Source organism: Solanum verrucosum, unplaced genomic scaffold, assembly GCF_900185275.1.
Source record: "Solanum verrucosum unplaced genomic scaffold, falcon-dt-bn FXZP01000060.1, whole genome shotgun sequence".
Classification (NCBI taxonomy): domain Eukaryota; kingdom Viridiplantae; phylum Streptophyta; class Magnoliopsida; order Solanales; family Solanaceae; genus Solanum; species Solanum verrucosum.
Window position 1 is genome coordinate 713,477 of NW_026020129.1, and position 24,288 is coordinate 737,764.

At 33.0% G+C, this 24,288-nt stretch overlaps 5 protein-coding genes across 5 annotated transcripts; 3 read left to right on the forward strand and 2 right to left on the reverse strand.

Annotated features, from left to right (window-relative positions):
- Positions 1-1,448: 1,448 nt before the first annotated feature.
- Positions 1,449-2,426, forward strand: LOC125826258 (mitogen-activated protein kinase kinase kinase 20-like). Its single transcript, XM_049505575.1, has one exon. The coding sequence runs from the start codon at positions 1,449-1,451 to the stop codon at positions 2,424-2,426; it is 978 nt and encodes a 325-aa protein (XP_049361532.1).
- Positions 2,427-4,348: 1,922 nt separating this feature from the next.
- LOC125826259 (uncharacterized protein At4g14342-like) lies at positions 4,349-7,581 on the reverse strand. The gene is made up of 4 exons (XM_049505576.1): positions 7,576-7,581; positions 7,153-7,307; positions 6,937-7,060; positions 4,349-4,601 (listed from the first exon to the last, which is right to left on the reverse strand). Exons 1-4 carry the CDS (start codon positions 7,579-7,581, stop codon positions 4,554-4,556), a joined length of 333 nt encoding a protein of 110 aa, XP_049361533.1. The 3' UTR covers positions 4,349-4,553.
- Positions 7,582-11,572: 3,991 nt separating this feature from the next.
- On the reverse strand, positions 11,573-12,550 carry LOC125826260 (mitogen-activated protein kinase kinase kinase 20-like). The gene has a single exon (XM_049505578.1). The coding sequence runs from the start codon at positions 12,548-12,550 to the stop codon at positions 11,573-11,575; it is 978 nt and encodes a 325-aa protein (XP_049361535.1).
- A 2,362-nt stretch (positions 12,551-14,912) lies between these two features.
- On the forward strand, positions 14,913-17,435 carry LOC125826096 (exocyst complex component EXO70A1-like). Its single transcript, XM_049505398.1, has one exon. It carries the CDS (start codon positions 15,215-15,217, stop codon positions 17,228-17,230), a length of 2,016 nt encoding a protein of 671 aa, XP_049361355.1. The 5' UTR covers positions 14,913-15,214; the 3' UTR covers positions 17,231-17,435.
- A 3,329-nt stretch (positions 17,436-20,764) lies between these two features.
- On the forward strand, positions 20,765-23,991 carry LOC125826097 (trifunctional UDP-glucose 4,6-dehydratase/UDP-4-keto-6-deoxy-D-glucose 3,5-epimerase/UDP-4-keto-L-rhamnose-reductase RHM1-like). The gene is made up of 3 exons (XM_049505400.1): positions 20,765-20,932; positions 21,831-23,379; positions 23,459-23,991. Exons 2-3 carry the CDS (start codon positions 21,859-21,861, stop codon positions 23,900-23,902), a joined length of 1,965 nt encoding a protein of 654 aa, XP_049361357.1. The 5' UTR covers positions 20,765-20,932; positions 21,831-21,858; the 3' UTR covers positions 23,903-23,991.
- Positions 23,992-24,288: the final 297 nt, after the last annotated feature.

The following is a 24,288-nucleotide window of genomic DNA, read 5'->3' on the forward strand; positions in this document are numbered from 1 at the left end:
TACCCTCCATCCACCTAATGAGTATGATCCGTTAGACATAAGCAGGGCCGTCTTAACCCCTAGGCCACTAAAGCCATCGCTTGGGGCCCCATATATTTTGAGGCCCCCATTTTTGAAAAAAATAATTACTTATATATGTTTTTTTTTTTGTAAAAATAAATTATATGTACTATGAGTGTTATGATTTATGCTAAGAAAATTGCATATGAGATGAAAATAAACTTGAATTTCGTAAGAAACAATTTGATGAAAATATAGATAGCGAAATCACTAAGTCCCTCGAAGAATCTTTTAGAGTTTATTGTTTTATATATGTAGGGTAGATCAAACTATTTTTGCACTTCTACATAGATTTGAACCAATTGAAGCATATGGAAATATTTTTGATTTCTTATTTAGTGGTAAAATATTGAGATCACTAGATGATGAGAATTTTAAAAATATTGTCTTAACCTTGAACTTTCTTTAACATGTAATAGATGGTTTAGATTTATTTTTTGAATTAAAAGTGTTAAGAGAAATAATACAAGTAGAAGATTATAATGATCTAATGAAGATACTCAACAAATAAAAAGACTTAATTCTTTTCCAAATACACATATTACTTATAATACTGTTAACAGTTCTTGTAACCGTTGCATCGGCTGAAAGAAGTTTTTTCGAAATTAAAATTGATTAAATTTTCTTTAAGATCAACAATGTCTCAAAAGAGATTGAATATATTAGCTATATTACCATTTGAAAAAGAATTATTAAAACAAATTGATTATAAAACAGTATCTAATGACTTCGCATCTAAAATATATAGAAAAATTGATTTTAAATAAAAGTATATATGATGAAAAAAATAAAATATTAAGGCCCCTCTCTTCAGTTTCGCTTTAGGCCTCCAATGTTGTTGAGTCGGCCCTGGACATAAGAGTATTTTTTCTCCGTATTATTATTATTATTGCAGTGGTTGTGTGTGCATTGTCCATCTAACCATCTTAGGTTTAATTGAATTGGCAAAATAATGTGTACTTATTAGGAAGCTTTTTCCAGTACTACAAGCTAGGAATAATATAACGAATAAAATTCCCAAGTAGAATGGAAATGGGAAAAGAGAAAGCTAATCGCAATAAACTTCCCAAATTTGATTAGGATTTATATTTGAAGTTAATTTTTTTCCTATTAATTATAAGTAGCCATTAAATCTCAGTGCCCTCAAAATTCTTACTAAAATTATTATTTGCATACAATTTACTCGAAAAAGATTAGGAAAAAAGTTACTAAAAGCACGTTTAATCCTTAATCCCAGAAAAAAGTTACTAAAAAATACGTTAATCCGAAGTAGAATAAGATTAGGAGGGGAAAAAAGCATTATAAATACTTACTTTGAGAAGCCATTAAGCATTCACAAATAAACTACTCATCAAAATCCATCGATCATCTAAAAAAATTCGTCAAGTATGATGTGGAAAAAGCTTAAGGTGTTGGGAGCTGGTTCTTACGGAACTGTGTCTCTTGCAACGCCATTACCACAATACTATTCGGGAACTGCAATTTATGGAGCTGTTAAATCAGCTGAAGTTGCTCATTCGTCTTCGCTCCGAGTAGAAGGAAAAATATTGGATGAGTTGAAAGGGTCTGATTATGTAGTTGAATGTATCGGAGAAGATGTGAGCATAGAAAACGATAACCACACTTATAACCTCATGCTTGAGTATGCGGCCGGTGGAACTTTGCATGATTTAATTCATAACCCGTTGAATTTGATTATGGGGGAATCAGAGGCTGCTTACTACAGTTTTCAAATCTTAACCGGAATTTCTCATATTCATCGTAATGGTTACATACATTGCGATCTGAAACCGGCTAATATACTTGTTTTTCCTCGTGCACAATTTGATGTTCCAGATTTGAAGTTGGCTGATTTTGGATTGTCGTTGAGAACAGATGAATCACTTACATATAGGGGAGAACGTTCGAAGAATAGTAGCTATCATAGCCACAGAGGAACTCTGATATACGCAGCCCCTGAATGTTTAGTGTATGGGATTCACGGTAGAGCTGTTGATATTTGGGCACTTGGCTGCATTGTGGTGGAGATGCTTACTGGGAAGCGGTTATGGCCTGTACATAAAAACAAGGATGAATTAATGTTCATGATTGCGCATCAAAAACCAGAGATTCCAAAAAATATATCAGATGAAGCCAAGGACTTTTTAAGCAAGTGTTTGGAAAAGGATAACTGTTTGAGATATAGTGCTGATTTGTTGCTTGATCATCCATTCATCAAGAACAGTTGTTATAAGAAGCTGATGGAAGATCGATTAATGTATCCTTATGTTCGTCTAGGATGCAGAGATTGGGTTTCTTCGGAGCACTTGTTTTCGACAATTAGTCCTCGTGACTGCAACTTGAGAGGATCAATGTCTGCTATGTAAGAGAGGCCTCGAATTGAATTTGAGAGACTTACATGTATATTATTATGTGAATCTCTAACAAAACTGATTGATAACTTAGTGGTAATGAATGGGTCGTGGAAATGCTTGTTGTTCTTTTAACTCGATGAAATTGTTCTTCTGATCTGCAAGGACATTTTTTGGGATTAACTTTTCTACCAATTGGAGGCCTTCTTCCAGTTATGTTTAGATTTATATTTGAAGTTATAAATTTTTATTTTATAGGTTTAAATGTGATCTTCTAATTTATGCAATTGTAGTTGGTTTGATGAAATGAAGAGTGTAAGGTAGATATGGCTTTTGATAATGTTGACTTTGATCTATAATTTTATGTCTTTTATTAACCTACATATACATTAATTTTGCCTTATTAGTGAACATAAAAAGGAATGCTTAATTTCTTAAAATTGTTTCTCTGTTTATAATTGGTAACTACTTAATAGTTATTGCAGTCATTTGGTATGAAAAATATGCATTTAGGAAATAAGTTTTGCTAGCGATCTTTTATATATACGATCATGTCTAGCGAGCGAATTTTTAATTCAAGATTTATACATTTAGCGTTAGTATTTACTACATCTTACTGAATCGAAACTAATAGTGATACCCTGTTCTCTCAATTTTCAAATGGTGAATCAACGAAGTCAAATCCATCTTGAGTAGACAAAAGACAATGATCGGAGTCAAATTTGAGTATGGAACCAGAACACGTTGAGGATTTTGATCCCCTTGTTAACCATCAAGATCACATTGAGACTAAGAACACCAACGAAACACTCGCTGAGGATTTTTAATTAAACATTTTATCCATGTTAAGTCCCACTTATTTGGCAAAAAGGTCCACAAAGATGTACCTTCTATTTAAAATTTCATTTAATTTAAGAATATTTTTTGAAACATTATCAAATCTTTTCATATTTCTTAAATCTTATTATATCTAGCCAAACTATATCAGGAATAAGGATAAGGGGCTGGATAGGGTGACTGAATTTTGATTAGTTTATGAGATAGAGAAAGCCTAAATATTTTGAGTTTTGTTTTCCAAGCAAGAACATGCCTTAGAAAATGTTAAAGTGTGTAAGCATCTCATTTAAAAGTTTAAGTTGTTAGAGAGAACATACTTTTATTAATTAATTATTTTCTCAACACCATGTAAAAATATGACACATAGGCTTAACTCAACCCAAAAACTAGCTCATGAGGGGAGGTTTGTCCAAGTCCATATAAGGAGACCAAATTCTCATCCCTCTACCGATGTGAGACATCTTAATATTCCCCCGCACGCCCAGACTTCAATTGGAGCGTGAACACTTCTAAATGGGGACCATCATCGGTGAACAACAAATTTGGATGAGCCTAACTCTGGTACCATGTTGAAGTGTGTAACCATCTCATCTAAAAGCTTAAGCTATTAGAAATAACACACTTTTATTAATTAATTATATTCTCAACAGAAAACGATATGCAAATTATAAACGATTTATCAACACTAAAATCTAGGTTATTAATTTTGTATTAGTTATTAAACAAATTTCAATTGATTGGTTGATATTTCCTGTCATATGGATTCAACGTTAATCACTATTCAATGCATGCAGATTGTGTGTTGATGAGCTCAATATTGCGCCAAGATTGTGCATTAATTGATTATAATAAAAGTTTTTTCCTATGATGGTGTCTTTGTAGAAGAGCAAATTTAGAATCATCAACACCCCCCCCCCCCCCCCCCCCAATACAAAAATATAAACAACTACCACAACTATCTATTTCAGTCCATTTTGACCCGCTAATGCACATCAAATAATGCTAATCTTTCCCATTGATCAATTAGTATGTGTGCTCTTGATACACATCCAAGAAAAGAAAAACGAATGATGATTTGAAATCGACACATCGCAAAGAGGTTGTGGATAGAGTGATCAAATGTAAAAGCTTAATATTTCCCAAGGTTGAAACAGCATCCATAAATGGCCTACCAAATTGACCATTTACACTTCAAATTGAGTTCAATGTAGGGTTGACAAGACATGAAAAGAATGCAAGGAAGCTAAAAATAACGAAAACATATGGTTTATGGTCCTTGCATCTTGCCTTTATTTATTGCAACTCTTAGTCATCTTCTCTTTCAGGTGGAAGGCCACACGGCAAAAGCATTTTCTGCACAAGCACAAGCAACAATGCATTGTTAGTAATAATAGTATAAGACCAAATCAAGGATGTATATTCACAATCTATCATATATACGTCTGATGATATAGAAATTCAATACTTTTGCTTGTTCTATCTTATAAAATGGAAAGAATAGTTGTAATCTTTCCATGGCCGGTGATAAATAAATTCAAACGTTCTCTCTTCCACGTGAACCAGCTAACCCGTTCATCAACACTGAAATTATTAAGGAAGTAGCTGGCTCTCCAGATAAGCAGCTTTAAAATTATTGCATTTAACAGGTGGTCATACAAAAATCCACGAGTGGGATCATGTTGAGATGACGACTAACTGCATATCTACTATAGCCTTTCCAAAAGGCATACACATTGGAGATAAGTCTGCTTTCTTAATGTTATTTGACTTACCTCTAGCCTATAAAAATATTTAAGTGGCAACATAGCAATGGTTGTTGGGCTTAGCAAGGTTTAACCACGACAAATAACTACAGGCAAGTCTAACCGTAGCACATCACAGACTTTAAGACTTCTAAATTCACAAAAATAGTTACTCCCTCCATCCCAATTTATGTGGAATACTTTCATTTTTAGTATGTTCAAAAAGGAATGTCATACTTCCTTATTTAGAAACAATGTAACTTTAAACTTCTAATTTTACCATTAATGAGACGATTTATAGCCACACAAATGTCTATAGCTTGTTTTAGAACACAAATTTTTCTTTCTTAACTCCGTGCTCAATCAAAAATCGCCACAAAAATTGGGACGGAGGGAGAACTGTTTTGGAAGTTTCTATTCGAAGAAGTGCGACAACCTTCTAGTATATAGTCACAAAAACTCCATTTGTTAATGTTTCAGTCAAAGGACTTCATGTTCTCCTCCTTTTCAAAAATGTTAACTTCCATCTACCTACCACCCTCTGTGGTAAGGAAATAAAATTATTGTTGGGATGTCCTTTATATGTTGGAAGCAAAACAGTGATTACTAGCAGTCCCTACAGGAAGGTTCAAGAAATACATCTTCCCTTTCAATTCTTTCAGCAGAGCTTGACCTGAAACGATTCAAACCAGAGGAAGATTTGGGAATCCACAAAGACTGGTCTTTGCATGACCAGAATGCAGATACAATCAGCATGACAGAGTGTAGGTACACCTTTATATAAAGGGCCAAATGGAGCTCAACATTAAACTAGTACCCAAACAGTTCCCTCTAGCTCTATGCAATTTAAAATTTAAAGGCATACACTCATACACTTTAGCACTGAAAAGTGGTGAACCGCTAGGGGACATTCAACAATGAATATGATGTCGTCGTATGCATCTTCCTCTAGCGGATGAAGTTGAATGGTTTCAAGTTCTTGGTTTACTCACAAAAATGACACACTTGCTTTAGGTAGAGCTAAAGTCTAGAAATCATATTTTCTAGCCGATGAAGTGGAATGGCTTCAAGTGGCAGGTTTACTCAGAAAATAGACAAACTAGCTATAGTTAGAGCTAACTCACTCAAGTCTAGCAAGCATATAGCAAAAGGATAAAGAATACATCAAAAAGGTGGCAAAGCTCATGACAATACTAATTCCTTGACATACCCTTAAACTACAGGTATACATGTTCCAACCCTCATTGATGATTAAACATATCATGAAGTCTCTTGTCTACATTTTCTACACTGGCAACTTAGCATAATATCCTAGATTGACCAATCAAAAGCTCCCCAGAAACTGCATGTGCATTCCAATTTCATGGTCTTAGCATCTACTCCAATTTTTTTGTTAGTTCAGATCCTTGGTAATTTCTTTTGGAGCCTCAACTCAAATTTGATCCAACATCACGAAATCCTTGTTTATTCAACCCCCCACCCCCACCCCCACCCCACAGACGGATGACAAAAAGTTATAAATAGGGAAAAACCACACTAAGATTGACAACCATCCTTCTTACACACTCATTTACAAGAAACCTTGCCAGTTTGATATTTGGTTTGGAAATAGTACAAGTTTTTCTTACTGGTAATATTTTAATCGGAAAAAAAAAAAGGGCAACATGAAGGTGCTACAACTTATTAGTGCAAATAATTCATTTTTTCAACAAAAGACAATGCTCTTGCACAACCTATAATCTTAACATCAAAGCAGCAGCAAGTTCAATCATCTAGTCGGTAAAGGAACACACGAAAGTACACTAATAGCACTTAGTTCACTCATTATGCAAGTCAACCAGAAAACTGAAAACAATTCCTTCCACAATCCAGCACATTAAGATCTAAGAAAACAAAATAACCACCAAATTGCAAAACAAGAGAAACATTTTCAACAAAGCACAAACCTGCATAAAATTGTAACGTTCTCTTCCAATTGATTCATTTTCTGCAATGGCAAAATACGCCAACATTGGATAGTGCCCAACATAGGATGCATAGCTGTCCCGCTGAATGTTTACCGCCCACTCACTAAACCAAATAAAGAATATCCAAAACATCAGTTATTATGGTTTAACAATAAATAAGATCAATTCCAAAAAATGCAAAAGTAGGCAACTTACAATCTAGTCAAATCGGCATGTCCTGTTCCAACATATTTAGCTTGCAAGTGCTCAAGCTGGGAGTTGATATTGAACCTGTCACTAGCCTGTATACACGCATTAATCAACTGTATATTCGATGAACAGAGAAAAATTACAGTAGCATGTACACTGAGCTACACAAAATAAATTAGGGTTATGGGAAGAAAAATTCGGGTGTTCGTGGAGATCTGGAAGATTATAATCAAATTTGAATATGAAGATAAAAAAAATAATTCACAAACAAACGTAAGTTGCACATGAAATTAAAAATTACTAAAGGACATAAAAATCGAAATTGAAAACATATACACCAAAGAGGAAAAACATATTAGGATTTTGGTTAAGAAAGGGGAGCGAAATTGATCGAAAAGGAGATAATAATCGAAATTGATGTTAATTTACCTGCATTTTTTGTACAGTGAGAAGATTGAAGGAGATGAGGAAGATACAACAGAGAGCGATGTGGACTACTTATATATACTGGAGAAGACGGGAAGTGAAGCGGGTCAGGCTTTCAGGTACATTTATATATGGGCGGCAAAAGTCGACAATATAATTACGGAAAACAGTAATTTTGGTCCGCAACTCAACATAATTCGAAACCTAAAACGAAATTTTAATTAGAGGTCTAAAATCTAAATAAATTTTATTTGTATTTATTTATTTTTCTAATTTTTAGATGTAAATTATTACTTTAATATCTTTTTTATAAATGATTTTTTCAAATACTTTTTTTTAATTATTATTTTTAAGTAAGATTTTATCAATTCAACATTGAAAAACATTATTTTATTGAGACAATTATTATATGAATCGATAATATAGTTTATAAGTAATAAGTTGATAAATTTTAAATAAAGAAAAAAGTTAGAATCATAAATTTGATTTAAAAAGTTGATAACTTGGTATACCCTACTTTAATATGAAAAGTTACGAAGAAATAAAAGAATATTTGTAATTTACTTTGTTCAACACTTTTCGACCATTGATTCATAGTTTGACAGAATATTACTCTAACTATCAAACATTTGAAGAAATAGAGTACTGGAACAAGGTTAAGTTGGAGTGCCAAAATAAAATTTAGGGATAAATTTAAGGGTCTGCATATGTGTTTGGCCAGATTAAATTAAGATAAAATATTTTTTGTGTCATGTGGCATATTAGGAGGGTAGTAATTCCAAAAATTCATGTTAAGAGGTAATTAAGACTTCTCATGATTTACGTATACATTTAATAAAGTATGTCAAATCTAGGTGGGTGACGCGGGGGGGATTTTAATTGTTAACTCTAAAAATCATGAACTATTAACTCTTTTCAATAGAATGGACCAAAGCTAAAAGTGTTTCTTTCATATATTACTGTAGAGAAAATAGTCAAAAGTCCTCCAATCTATAGTCGGATTTTCAACTACACATTCATACTTTATGATGTTTTTATTACTCCCTTTAAACTATTTTAAAATAGAGTTATTTGCTCTCTATGTGTTGAGGTGGCAAGAAATGTGTAGTTCACTCTTTGAGAGAGTGAGAGCAAAATCAAATAATAAAACTTTAACTTTATAAGTGTTTCTTTTATTTCATTATTAATTTTCTTTTCTTTTTTTATGTTTCCTTTCATTTTATTTATTTTACTTTTAACGTTCCTTTTCTTCTTTCTATTTAACAAGAAACACCAACAACCTTTTCTTCTTTCTCTTTAACAAGAAACACCAGCAACAACAACATGGGCTGTAGTGGTGGCGGCACCATGTGAACTTCACTCATCCACCACCAATTCTTCGTCTTCATCGGCCTTCCATTATGTGAGAAAAGACCCATCACCCATCAACCATCAATTTTGTTGTGAATCACCATTGCCACTTCCTTTGTAGCTTCAAGATTTTTAAAGTAGGAGATGCAGATTCCAGCATAAACACAAAATTTAAGTAGGTAGGTATTACATCTACCTTCCTATTTCAGATCTGATAAAACTTTGACTATCAAATCTACAATAAATATCGAATAGTACAAAAATCTTACAATATCTTCATTTTAAAGATTTCAACCCAACTAAACTAAACTAATTGCATCTAAAAATTTAATCCCCAAAATTGATCGACTTTTTGGAGCATTAAATTGTTAATGATTTTGAATGAAATTTCATCAATATCGAGAGAAAAACAAGAAATGGTGTAGAAATTGAGATTTTGAAGGGTAAGTAGGCGATTATTGAAAAAAAGTGGGGATTTTTGAAGGTTGAATCAGAGAAATTTGGATGAAAATGGATGAAAAATCTCCGGCCGGTGGCTGATGCCATGCCTGGAGATGAAAGAAAACAAAATAATTGATTTTTATACATTAAAAAAATATATATTACGTGGTGGGCGCGTGTCCAGCACTACTTAATACGAATCTGTGGTGAGTTATTAAGGGGTTATATATTCTACTTTGAAAATGTTCAGGGAGTAATATGACCCCCGTAAAGTATGAGTGTGTAGTTGAAAATCCGGTTATAGGTTGGGGGGGGGCTTTGACCATTTTCTCATTACTATATATTATAAAGTTCATTCGTACGTAATTAAAACTGAATACGTAAAATTGAACGATGAGTTTAGTTATTAGGTATTAGATGTTTTGGTAATACAGATAAATATTGTTGAATTGATTCAAGTGCTATGAAAAATCACTTATTTCGATAAGATAATATATTTTCAAAAGATCCCTATATAAATATATGGTCCCATTAATATTATAAATTAATAATTCTTTAAATGTACAAATATACCTAAGACAATTTAGTGAAATTTGATTCTATTGTTTTCTGTTTTTGGTTAAAATTTAAATCTAGTTGAAGTTCATCTATAACTTTTCTTATTGTATCACTGTTATCTTTTCGAACTGCACCATAAAATTGTGAAAATTTCTAGATGCGATAAGTGCTTCCTTACGCGTAACTCATTTCAAAGGTATTGTATCATCTTCAACTTTATCATCAACATTTTTTCTAATGGTATATATCCACAATTTTTTAAAGCTCTAGACCTCTAAACTTGTATCATTTTCACCCATCCAACAGGTTATTGATGTCTATTTTATTGCGGTAATAGAAATCATTAATCATGACATCAAGTTCATGAATAATGTTATCATAAGTTTGTTCATTCAAATTCTCTGAGATTTTCATCCCTGAACGAACTTTGTGGTGTCGAAATCCTCCTTAAATTAATAAATATTAATTTATCGATTAAATAATACCTCTACAAAATAATATTATTTAATAGTTCACATATAATAGTTTAATGAGGTTTTACTGTAGTTATATATAGGGTTGCGTATCGTTCGGTTCGGTTTTGAAGTTAGGTTTGGCTTATTGGTTATCGGTTTGTAGAGATGCTAAACTATTATCGAACCATTAAGATATTGGCTTATCGGTTTTTGATCGTTATCGGTTTAACCGTTAAAATTTGACACACAAAAAACATTGATAATCACTTAGAAACAAAGTGACAAACCAAATGAACCATGCACATGAGTTCACTAGTTACATCTTACTCAAAAACAAACATTTTTACATTGTAGAATAACCAAGTGTTTGAGACAACCAGAAATAAAAGTAGGAAACCAAACTCTAAGTCAAGGACTTTATATACAAAATGATATAAATATAATTATTTAATTTACTATCGGGTTATCGGTTAACCCGTTAAGAAAAAACCTCAAACCGTTAATAACCGATAACCCGATAAAAAAAATCAAAACCGTTATCAAAACCGCTAAATCAATAATCCAATACTAATAAATCAATAATTTTTTTCCAATTCGGATTATCGGTTTCGGTTCAGTTTTGAACCGCCCTAGTTATTTATGTCCGATAGGAAACAAGTATATTTGTCATTACAACACTAACGTTGTATACATTATTGTATATATTTGAATAACTTAATTCCTAAATGCATATTTTTCATACCAAATGACTGCAATAACTATTAAGTAGTTACCAATTATAGCCATTCCTTTTTATGTTCACTAATAAGGCAAAATTAATGTATATGTAGGTTAATAAAAGACATAAAATTATAGATCAAAGTCAACATTATCAAAAGCCATATCTACCTTACACTCTTCATTTCATCAAACCAACTACAATTGCATAAATTAGAAGATCACATTAAAACCTATAAAATAAAAATTTATAACTTCAAATATAAATCTAAACATAACTGGAAGAAGGCCTCCAATTGGTAGAAAAGTTAATTCCAAAAAATGTCCTTGCAGATCAGAAGCACAATTTCATCGAGTTAAAAGAACAACAAGCATTTCCACGACCCATTCATTACCACTAAGCTATCAATCAGTTTTGTTAGAGATTCACGAATTAATAATATACATGTAAGTCTCTCAAATTCAATTCGAGGCCCCTCTTACATAGCAGACATTGATCCTCTCAAGTTGCAGTCACGAGGACTAATTGTCGAAAACAAGTGCTCCGAAGAAACCCAATCTCTGCATCCTAGACGAACATAAGGATACATTAATCGATCTTCCATCAGCTTCTTATAGCAACTGTTCTTGATGAATGGATGATCAAGCAACAAATTAGCACTATATCTCAAACAGTTATCTTTTTCCAAACACTTGCTTAAAAAGTCCTTGGCTTCATCTGATATATTTTTTGGAATCTCTGGTTTTTGATGCGCAATCATGAACATTAATTCATCCTTGTTTTTATGTACAGGCCATAACCGCTTCCCAGTAAGCATCTCCACCACAATGCAGCCAAGTGCCCAAATATCAACAGCTCTACCGTGAATCCCATTCACTAAACATTCAGGGGCTGCGTATATCAGAGTTCCTCTATGGCTATGATAGCTACTATTCTTCGAACGTTCTGCCCTATATGTAAGTGATTCAGCTGTTCTCAACGACAATCCAAAATCAGCCAACTTCAAATCTGGAACATCAATTTGTGCACGAGGAAAAACAAGTATATTAGCTGGTTTCAGATCGCAATGGATGTAACCATTATGATGAATATGAGAAATTCCGGTTAAGATTTGAAAACTGTAGTAAGCAGCCTCTGATTCCCCCATAATCAAATTCAACGGGTTATGAATTAAATCATGCAAAGTTCCACCGGCCGCATACTCAAGCATGAGGTTATAAGTGTGGTTATCGTTTTCTATGCTCACATCTTCTCCGATACATTCAACTACATAATCAGACCCTTTCAACTCATCCAATATTTTTCCTTCTACTCGGAGCGAAGTCGAATGAGCAACTTCAGCTGATTTAACAGCTCCATATACTGCAGTGCCCGAATAGTATTGTGGTAACGGCGTTGCAAGAGACACAGTTCCGTAAGAACCAGCTCCCAACACCTTAAGCTTTTTCCACATCATACTTGACAAATTTGTTTTAGATGATCGATGGATTTTGATTTTGATTTTGATGAGTACTTTAGTTTGTGAATACTTAATTGGCTTCTCAAAGTAAGTATTTATAAGATTCATAATGCTTTTTTCCCCTCATAATCTTAATCTACTTCGGATTAACGTATTTTTTAGTAACTTTTTTCCTAATCTTTTTCTAGTTGAAAATGTAGTTGGTTATTATTTTCTTTACCGACCAATTGTGTTATTGTCTTAGTATAAAAATTTAGTAAGTATAAAATATTTCATATTTAAGACTTTAAATTAAATAATAAATAATAAATATAATATATTTATTAGTTGAATTAGTTCTACGCGTATTTTTCATTCAAAAAGAAATTTTCATTATTTTTAGTATGAGTACATTTGTTGGCTGTTGTCTTTAGTTTAAAGTCTTAAAATGTTAGTAGGACGTTTAGGCCTCATTTTTTTTTGTCACTAATGAATGTTTTAAATTTGATACATGTCACGGAAAAATTGTAGAAAAAATATTATCCCAACAATTTGGAATTACATAAATAAAATCAAATATAAATGAAAACTTTCACAAATAGCCAATATAATAAACTTAATTAATAAAATTAGGATACCATCGAGGAAGCAATCTTAGTAAACAAACAATGCTAAAAACGAGAACATTTAGATATCTCAACAATTTTAACCAAAATTGTGGTCCTCTGCACCCATTCATATTTCTTATAATAGTGTTACCCATGGGAAAACGTAATTTTATAGGAGATGTATCGTGATGTAGTAATTTTCGGGATATTGTGATATAGAATTACACAAATAAAATAAGAAATGCCTCTTCCCTAAAGAACTTCCGTCCCATTAGTCTTTGTAACACTTCCTACAAAATTATCACTAAGATCATCTCTAGACGCCTTAGGAAGTTCATAGATATCCTGATTGGGCCCTGTCAAATGAACTTCCTCAAGAATCGACAAGCAACATATAATGCTATCATCGTGCATAAAGTTATATCACATTTCAGGAAGATGAAAGGAAAAAAAAAGGGTTCTCATGATAAAAATTCACCTAAAGAAAGCTTTCGATAGAATTGAATGGTCATTCATAAGACACACCCTTCAATATTACAACTTTCCTATGAACATCATTAACCTCATTATGTCTTGTATTTGCACAAGTAAAAATGTTATTCTAATAGACGGGACTCGTATTGACTTCTTCCAACCCTCCAGAGGTCTACGCCAAGGAGACCCTATGTTCCCTATCTTTTTATTCTTTGTATAGAAGTGCTCTCTCACCAAATCAAACAAGTCACCACCCATTACTCTTATTAATCATTAAGTACTACTTATTTCCAATTTATTTATTTTCCACGTTATACTAAATAGAATGGAAGTGTTACAATAAAATTACTATGATCTTTATATTTATTTTTAAGAATTGTGTCAAGTCAATATTAAACAAATAAATTTGAACAAAAAGAGTAATTCATACGTAATGACTAATAAATAAATCTTTACATGAAGTTCTACATTACAATCGAAACATTATTAATATCTACTTTACAATTACTCCCTCCGTCATTTTTTCTTGTGCATTATTAATTTGGTGCACTCCTTAAGAATGACAATTAATTATATCGCTTTTTGAATATAATAAAGGGTATTTTTGAATTAAAAGGTTAACGTTAGGGGTATTAGTATGAATGAAGAATAGTTTTATACCTATTCAAATAATTGATCGGCATTTAATTAGGGGAACTAAGTGATCAGTTGCAGTCTTTCAAACTTTACAGAATATGCACGACTCCCTCACTTCATCCATATGTGTAAAAGACATTAGCTGCATTGAAAAGCCAAATACTCTACCATTAAGTTAGCAACCTGAAGAAAATATCGAAAAAAAATGTGTAGATCCATCCGGGGAAAAAAACAAAGAGATTAGACAATACAATCAATAACTATTGAAAATGAACATCTATTTTTAATACAATGAAAAAGTAAAAATAAACCAATGAAATATTACTTAATGGTGCCCAACTTGTTTGACAAGCCAAACAATCCCTAATGTTTTTTATAAGAAGAAGACAAAGTAGAATCATCCCAGTATTAATTTTTTTGTTCTCTTTAATATCAGCACTAACAAAACTTATTGTATTTGCTGTAAATCAGTTGCACTTTCTAGTGTGAAAAAGGGGGCAATTCCCAATTTTGGCTTTAGGTCATCCATTCTTGCTCGGATTTCAAACATTTTTCGAATTTGATTCCATCTATACATATTTGTTCTTGGTCTCCGTCAAGATTGTATTTTTAACCTCTGTTTTGGGTTGCCGACAATTTCGGTGAGTTCTTGGAAGCCATATACATCTTTGCTGTTTCTTGTTTGATAACTTTTTCTTTTCTTGATTTTACAACTAGTTGTTAGTAGTTTGTTGTTTCTGCTGCTTACTGTTTTGGATTGTTGAAAGTTTGCTGAAGCAAACAATGGAAGTTTACTTCTACAAGAATCCAGATTGATTTTTTGTTCTTTTAGTTTATTGTGTGCATTGCATATATGCCCAAAAGGGATGCACAATAAATTTTTGGTTGTGGAAGTGGTTTGAGATTTGAAATTCAGTGGTGGGGATTGTGTTTTCAGTTGGTTTTTGCAATTTTGATTAATTTGATGATGGAAAAAGGTGTTGAACATTTGATATCTGCTAGGAAATCTATGAGGGTTAATTTAGAGAAATCTAAAGACATAGGTTTGTCTCTTGAAAAAGCTAGGCCAAGATTAGTTGAGATTAATCAGAGATTGCCTTCTTTGGAGGCTGCGATTAGGCCAATTAGGGCTGATCAAGATGCTCTTGGGGCTGTCGTTGGGCATATTAATCGTGCTGTGGTACCTGCTGCTGCTGTTCTTAAGGTTTTTGATGCTATTCATGGGCTTGAGAACTCGTTGTCTGATCCTGAATCTGACCTCCCTGGGTACTTTGGTGTGCTCAAGAGGCTTAAGGAGGCATTACGATTTTTGGGGGAGAATTGTGACATGGCGATTCAGTGGTTGGCGGACATTGTGGAGTATCTGGAGGATCATAATGTTGCTGATGGCAAGTTTATTTCTAGTTTAAAGGAGGCGTTGACTGCTCTGAGGGAGTTGCATAGTGGGGAGGATGGGAGTTGTCTTGATGGAGGACTTCTTGAGGTTGCGTTGGATAGATTGGAAAATGAATTTAGGCGGTTACTGACTGAAAATAGTGTTCCGTTGCCTATGTCTACTTCGGACTTACCAGGTGAACAAGCCTGCATAGCTCCATCCCTTTTGCCTGTGGCTGTTATAAAGAAGCTACAGAGTATACTTGGCAGATTGGTTGCCAATAACAGGCTTGAAAAGTGTGTGTCAATCTATGTTGAGGTACGGAGTTCTAATGTCAGGGAAAGTTTGCAGGCACTTAGTTTGGATTACCTTGAGATTTCAGTCTCCGAGTTCAATGACGTGCAGAGCATAGAGGGCCACATTGCTAATTGGGGTAAGCATCTAGAGTTTGCTGTGAAACATCTTTTAGAGGCTGAGTATAAACTCTGTAATGATGTCTTTGATAGATTAGGATTGGATGTGTGGATGGGTTGTTTCGCTAAAATAGCTTCCCAGGCAGGTATTCTTGCATTCCTTAAGTTTGGAAAAACTGTTACGGAGAGTAAGAAGGATCCAATTAAGATGTTAAAACTGTTAGATATCTTTGCATCTTTAAACAAACTGAGATTGGATTTCAATCGTCTCTTCGGTGGAGCTGCATGTGCTGAAATCCAGAGGTTGACGAGGGATCTCATCAAGAGGGTGATTGATGGGGCTAGTGAACTCTTCTGGGAACTTCAGGTTCAAGTTGAATTGCAGAGGCAAATACCACCTCCTCCAGATGGTGGTGTCCCGAAACTTATCATCTTTATCACCGACTACTGCAATAAGCTACTTGGAGATGATTATAAGCCAATGCTCACCCAAGTTTTGGTAATTGAAAGAAGTTGGAAGCGTGAAATATTTCAAGAGCGGCTTCTCTTTGATGAGCTACTGAATATTATGAGAGCTGTTCAGCTTAATCTAGAGACATGGTCCAAGGGATACAAAGATGATACCTTGTCATGCGTGTTCTTGATGAACAATCATTGTCATCTTTACAAGGATCTGAAAGGCACAAAGCTTGGTATTCTTTTGGGAGATTCTTGGTTGAGAGAACATGAACAGTACAAGGAGTACTATTCTGCTGTTTTCTTGAAAGAGAGCTGGGCTAAGCTTCCAGCTCTATTAAGCCGGGAAGGTCTTATTCTCTTCTCTGGTGGGCGTGCCACTGCTCGCGATCTTGTTAAGAAAAGATTAAAAGCTTTTAATGAAGCTTTTGATGACATGTATAAGAAGCAGTCCAATTGGATCATACTTGACAAAGAGCTAAGAGAAAAGACATGCCAGCTCATCATTCAGGCGATTGTACCTGTATATCGGAGTTACATGCAGAACTATGGGCCGTTGGTTGAACAAGAAGGAAATTCCAAATATGCAAAATACACTGTTCAGTCTTTGGAGAAAATGTTGAATTCTCTTTTTGTTCCAAAGCCCACAAGACAGGGTAGTTTCAAAGTTCGAGTACCTAGTGGAAAGTTCAACAATAGCGTTGCAGATCAGAATCAAACTGCAATCGTTAAGTAACTGTGAGTTTTTTAATCCTCAAGACGATAAAGGACTTGTCAATTAGACCTATTCGTTTTGCTTATGTATTTACTCATTCATTTATTCACAAACTAAGCATTAGTACCGTCTCCTGAATTGTTGTAGCTGTCTTGTACAATGGATTAGCAACTGTACAATGTTTCTTTATAATGAGACGATTATATCATTTTTGTTTGGCCGAGTAGCAAAATAGACTCATCTACTTGTCTTGTTCTGTGATCTCATATCCTCCTAACTCACAAGGTTTTATCGATACATGTATAGTAGTTAAAATGCACTATTTTGAACCCCTTTGACTGTTGATCGAGCATATGTAGCAACTTGATGGCCGAGTTGAACAAAGTACTTGTGTTTCAGGCATATATGAATATGAATATTTGGACCAAGACTAAAATTAAGATGAAATCGCCCCGTGAAGTACAGGGATCGCGATGAAAAAAGTGGAACTAATAGGAGTGTATTTGGTTATTTGATCGACCTTATTGTTACATGAGATATTACCAGCAGTGAAATTTTGGGAGAATTTGTGTGATTTATTTTCTAATCATTTAGCATAGAAGGAAATAAACACAGTAGAAAGGATGGTGATTACGAAAAAGTTGTTGTAAAGTTTTTTTCTTCGTTCCTATTTCTTGTTTCTTCTTTTTCTGGTATGCCGCTCTGTCATTGTTTGATTTTTGGTTGTCTGATCACACTCAAAATTATGCATCGTATTAGCTCGGTAGTTTTGTAGCATGTTGTTTTGGGCGTTTTCTAGGAAAAGAAGGAAATGATAGATAGCAAATGATATATGTCCTGTCTCATGTGATTATTGAAATCATTCTTTCCTCTAAGCATCTTCCTCCGAGGATGTCAAATGGGCGGATTGAACTAAATTTGAAAATGTTAAAATGGGAGGATCAATGACCCATTTAAATGTTACTTGCTGATTGAGACAAGTTAAAAAGTGAGTCATAATTTAATCCGTTCAATTTTTGTTAAGTTTTAAATTCAAAGTTTGATTTCTTATAATTTTTTTGAATACCTAGTAATTAAAAAAAAAAATTGTTATATTACGACTATATGAAATATATCACATTCTTTCCTGTAAGCTTCTTCCTCGGAGGATGTCAAATGGGCGGATTGAACGAAATTTGAAAATGTTAAAATAGGCGGATCAATGACCCATTTAAATGTTACGTGCTGCTTGAGATAAGTTAAAAAGTGAGTCATAATTTAATCCGTTCAATTTTTATTAAGCTTAAAATTTAAAGTTTGTTTTCTTATAATTTATTTGAATATCTAATAATTTAAAAAAATTGTTATATTATGACTACATGAAATATATCAAATTAAAAAAATATTTTGACAATATTTTCATTGGTCAATCTGAGTTGCATGTCAATCCATTTTGAAAATAAATTGAACTAAACATATCAAAATGAATCTAATTAAAGAAGTAAGTGGATTAGTAATCTGCTAAATCTAAAGGAATTGAGTGGATCATGATTCTATGAACTGATTTTGTCACCCCTAATAATCTCCATTAGCTTTTGGGATTTTGTTTTGTATTTTTTTTCAAAAACATTTCACTCATTTTATTGATCACTGAATCATATATGAGATTGTTTGATACTGAGAATGGAATCGATAAAATTATATCATGCATTGAAATATCCCATTAAATGAATTATCCCAATACAGATTGTGCACACTTTTGCTAGTGCTAGATACTCCATCTTTCAAACAATAATAGTTGTTCATTATTGATTTGACACATCATTTAAAGAATAATAAATAATAGGGATAACATAATTATATTATCTTTTGACTTTGTTAAATTTAATGTTTTGAAAAATGTGTTAGATGATAAATAATACTTCCTCTGTTCCTATTTATATGTCACCATTTTGGATTTCACGTGCATTAAGAAACTGAGTAAGTTTACTATTCTACCCTTATTTAATTTATTTGAAACTCAAGTTTTCAATCAATGAACATGAATTGATTTATTTTGATTAATTAATTTAACCAATGAACATGAATAATTTACTTAGCTTTTCTAAGTTGGTCAAATGTATATTTTCAAGGTTAATAACTCACAAGGGTAAAAAAGGAACAATATGGTAATTTATGCATTGATTTTATTAAATGACAAGTATTATGAACCAATTATTTATAGAAAGGGATGACAGATAAAAAGAAACAGAGAGAGTATTTAATAACAAGGGTAAAATAGACACAAAATGTAAATTGTCTCTTGATTTTCTAAATTGAATTGTTGAACAACTATAGTTAGTATAATAAACCATTATTATTAGACGGAGAGAGTTTATGCTAAATAAATTTCATCCCTATCATAGATTTTATGAAAATATTCTAGGCCCTAACCTACATAAAGGCAGCATTTCATAAGCGCTAGCTGTCAATATTTAATATCATAGGAGTATTGATTAATAAAAACAATATATTGTCTGTAATGACATTTTAAAAAAAAAAAGCAAAATAATTCTTAGCACGAGTAATAAGATTGGTGATTGCCTAGTAATATTCAATATTCATATTGATGACCACTTTTAATTTACATTAATTTCTTTAATTTGCCAAATAAGCCTTGAAATATTATTTTTAAATTGATAAAAGAATCTTGAAATAATGTCATTTAAAAATTCAATTGTTAAACAAAGAAATAACATTTGAAAGGTCAAAGGAGGATCTTACCATTTGACCTTTTCAAAATATTTTGAAAATCAAGTTTCACCTCGCGTATTATTATTGAAAAGAAATTTTATCTATTCATTTTATTATTTCTCATCAGAAGCAAATGGACAATCGGTGGTCTTAAGGATCTTTAGTTGAAGGCTAAGTTCATTCTTTGATGTATCTCACTTCGCTGTGTTAAAAGATTAAGCTTTAGTTTGTTACCAATTTCGAATTCGACAACTATTAGGTTATAGGTAAAGTCTAATCTTACTCCTTTTTACCTATCGAAACTGCAACAAATCTATATATTCAATGCAACTAAAAGTAAAGAAACATCATGTAATTAGCAATGAAAAAGATAATCAAATCTCGTCCTTAAGGGACGTATAATAGCAACGCACGTAGATATACTACGAAGGATTTAATGTCGATTTGGTCAAGCTTTCAAATTTTAATTATATTTAAAGTTCTTTTCTTTGTATATTTCTAGAGTTCAATATTTTAAAAGTGTGATATTATACTTTCAACAAATCAATACGGTCTATCAATATTATCGTTCACCAAAATAATATTTGATTGTTTATGTAATTTTATGTATATAATTAATTCATTATTCTTTTAAATGGTCTAAAAAGGAAAAATAGAATAAACAAATTGAAATGATGTAGTATATCTTTTTTATATATATTTGACTAGCGGTCATAATTGTGAAAGTGTAATCTATAGATTAGGCTGAAAAGAAGGAACTAAAAAAAGGGTTAATCTCTACTACTTTTGCTATAATCACGCATCAACAGCCATTCTTATCCCTTTTCACTACAGCTTTTTGTTAAGCTTTTCTCTCCCATTAATTAATCCTCTTTAATTATTTTCACTAAATTGATGCATTTGCCAAAAAATGTATGAATTGCTCTGACTTTAATTCTTCTTTTATTCTTACGTCTGCAATCTTTATAATTTCCCACCAAAACTATTCTGAAAATTCCATGAAGTGAAAATGTAAGTCTTTTTTTCTTTTTCTTTTGGTTTATGGTATTGTGATCTATTTGTGGTTACTCTTGTTGATTTTGTTAATTACTACCATGTTACTTAGGGGTCGTTTGATTGCTGGATAAGAAACAAGTTATCCATGTATTAATTTATGCGATGTTTGATAGGTAGATAAAAAATAAGTTAGTCATCTATAAAATTAATAGCATATAAGATGTTTGGTTTCTATAACTAAAACATGTATAAGATATGAGAGAATGTGTATATTATATTATGCAGTATAGAAGGTGGAACTAATCTCTACATTACTAACCGCATAATTCTAACCGGCTACCAAATGACCATCTTACAATTAAAGTACAAAAGATTACGAATAATAAATTTGATCTTCTGTACAAATTTATGATATTGAATAGTTTTAGCCTATGATCAATAATCTCTGGAGAAATGTTCAATCTCTTAAGTTTCTTAGCTTTAAACATATTGTACTAGAGAAATTTTCTGAATTTAATAATTGTCAAAATTTAGTGTTTTTTCACATATATATTGTTCAAAAATGTTGGGACTTTCTACCAAAATTGCTTGCTAAGAAGCCAAATTCAATCATATTCAGAATACTAGATTCAATTTGCCAGTGTTTCACCATATTTAATCCCTCGAGGATACTTAAACTTGTATAAAGTTGAACAAGTAGACATATGTGTTTGACCAATTTGCATCATAGGTGGCGTCCTACTTGGCTAATAAGTGTCCTACGTGGCGTCTATGTGTATTATGTCACGTAGGATATATGTGTCTTGTTCAATCCGTGAAGATTTCTTTAGATGTAACAAAGTACATAATTTGTTGTTCTGTTTTTCATGTTATGCAATCACCTAACATGTTCTTTTCTATCATTTTGTAACAGTGTATTGAAATAGCAACAAAAAATTAGGATGTCGTCCGAACCAGCTCCTTATGTACCCAAAAATGTCCTCATAACGGGTGCAGCAGGCTTCATTCCCTCTCATGTAACCAATAGATTGACTAAGCTTTATCCTAACTACAGGATTGTTGCTCTTGACAAGCTCGATTATTGTTCGAGTCTAAAGAATTTGGAGCCAAGTTACTCATGTCCGAATTTCAAATTTGTCAAGGCTGATATTACGAGTGCTGATCTTATCAACCATCTTTTGGTTGAGGAGAAGATTGACACAATTATGCATTTTGCAGCACAGACTCATGTGGATAATTCATTTGGAAACTCGTTCGAGTTCACCATCAATAATATTTATGGTACTCATGTGCTTCTCGAGGCTTGTAAGTTGACGAAATCCATCAAAAGATTCATTCATGTCAGTACGGATGAAGTGTATGGCGAAACTGATTTGGAGACTGACATTGGCAATCCTGAAGCTTCTCAACTCCTTCCTACTAATCCATATTCCGCGACTAAAGCTGGAGCTGAAATGCTTGTCATGGCTTATAACAGGTCTTATGGCCTACCAACAATCACTACTCGAGGGAATAACGTGTATGGCCCAAATCAGTTCCCTGAGAAGTTGATTCCAAAGTTCATTATTCTAGCAATGAAGGGTGAGCGTTTGCCAATTCATGGCGATGGAACAAATGTTAGGAGCTATTTGTACTCTGCTGATGTTGCTGAGGCATTTGATGTGATACTGCATAAAGGGGTTATTGGACATGTGTATAACATTGGCACTAAGAAAGAGAGGGCAGTTTTGGACGTGGCTGCAGACATATGCAAATTATTCGGAAAGAATGCTCAAGAAGTTATCGAGCTTGTCCAAGATAGGCCTTTTAATGACCAAAGGTATTTCCTGGATGATCAAAAGCTTAAGAAGTTAGGGTGGCAAGAAAGGACTACTTGGGAGGCAGGACTAAAGATGACACTCGATTGGTACACCAAAAATCCCGATTGGTGGGGTGATATAACCGGAGCCCTTCACCCACATCCGAGAATTTCAAACATTGTGCCTTCACATGATGAAGGGTGTCTGTTGCAGCTTGTAAAAAGAAGCAACAAAGGTTGTGGCTCAGACTTGAAGTTCTTGATTTATGGAAAAACAGGTTGGATTGGAGGGTTGTTAGGAAAGATTTGTGAAGAACGTGGAATATCATACGAGTATGGGTTAGGACGACTACAGGATAGGAGTTCTCTAATGCAAGACATGATAAGAGTAAAGCCAACTCATGTATTCAACGCGGCTGGTGTTACTGGGAGGCCTAATGTGGATTGGTGTGAATCACATAAAGCAGAGACAATTAGAACGAACGTTGCTGGTACACTAACTTTAGCTGATATCTGCAGAGAAGCAGATATCTTAGTGATGAATTTCGCGACAGGTTGCATATTTGAGTATGATGAGAGGCATCCACTAGGCTCAGGCATTGGATTCAAAGAGGAAGACAAACCAAATTTTACAGGATCCTTTTACTCGAAGACCAAAGCCATGGTAACTAGTTCATTTCCATTGGCTATTCGTCTTATATTTCACTCACATTTTTAGTTTCTCATAGCTTAATATAATGCAGGTTGAAGAGCTTCTAAAAGAATATGATAATGTTTGCACTCTCAGAGTAAGAATGCCAATATCATCAGACCTTAGTAACCCGAGAAACTTCATTACAAAGATAACGTGTTATGATAAAGTGGTAAACATCCCAAATAGCATGACAGTTTTAGATGAGTTACTACCAATCTCTATTGAAATGGCAAAGAGAAACTGTAGAGGGATATGGAACTTCACTAATCCGGGAGTTGTAAGCCACAATGAGATTCTAGAGATGTATAAAGACTACATGGATCCCAAATTCAAATGGCAGAATTTCGATCTTCAAGAACAAGCCAAAGTGATCGTTGCACCGCGAAGTAACAACGAGCTTGACATGACAAAGCTGAAAAAAGAGTTTCCAGAATTGCTATCAATCAAAGATTCAATCATCAAGTATGTCTTCGGACCTAACAAAAAGACATAAACTTTCAAAAAATTGTATTTTTTTGGATAGTTTTTCTTTTTCTTTTCATCAATCTCACTGTCACAGTTACTTGAGATTGCAGTTTAAGAACTTCTAATTTTCCTTTTCTTGATATAAACAAGTTTAATGTATTAACTATTAATGTTGCAAGTATCTAACAATTCTTTTAGAAGTAGCAATGCCTTTTTTTTTTGTTTAAAAGAATAAAACTTTAGATTAGTACTTGGAAGATTTTTATGTCAATTATGACTATATATAGTGACATTCTAAGGGTAAAATTCACGAAAGAATCACTTTTATGATGATTTTTTTATTTAAAATAAGTCATAGTTTCAAAATCGATACAAATGTAGCTACTTTTTATATAAATGCAATATTAAGTTAAA

Coding starts and splice junctions, on each gene's coding strand:
- LOC125826258 (XM_049505575.1), top strand. CDS start 1,449: ATGATGTGGAAAAAGCTTAAGGTGTTGGGAGCTGGTTCTTACGGAACT.
- LOC125826096 (XM_049505398.1), top strand. CDS start 15,215: ATGATGGAAAAAGGTGTTGAACATTTGATATCTGCTAGGAAATCTATG.
- LOC125826097 (XM_049505400.1), top strand. CDS start 21,859: ATGTCGTCCGAACCAGCTCCTTATGTACCCAAAAATGTCCTCATAACG. Junction 23,380..23,458: donor ACTCGAAGACCAAAGCCATG/GTAACTAGTTCA, acceptor AATATAATGCAG/GTTGAAGAGCTTCTAAAAGA.
- LOC125826260 (XM_049505578.1), bottom strand. CDS start 12,550: ATGATGTGGAAAAAGCTTAAGGTGTTGGGAGCTGGTTCTTACGGAACT.
- LOC125826259 (XM_049505576.1), bottom strand. Junction 7,061..7,152: donor CATGCCGATTTGACTAGATT/GTAAGTTGCCTA, acceptor TATTTGGTTTAG/TGAGTGGGCGGTAAACATTC. Junction 4,602..6,936: donor AACGTTACAATTTTATGCAG/GTTTGTGCTTTG, acceptor GTGCTTGTGCAG/AAAATGCTTTTGCCGTGTGG.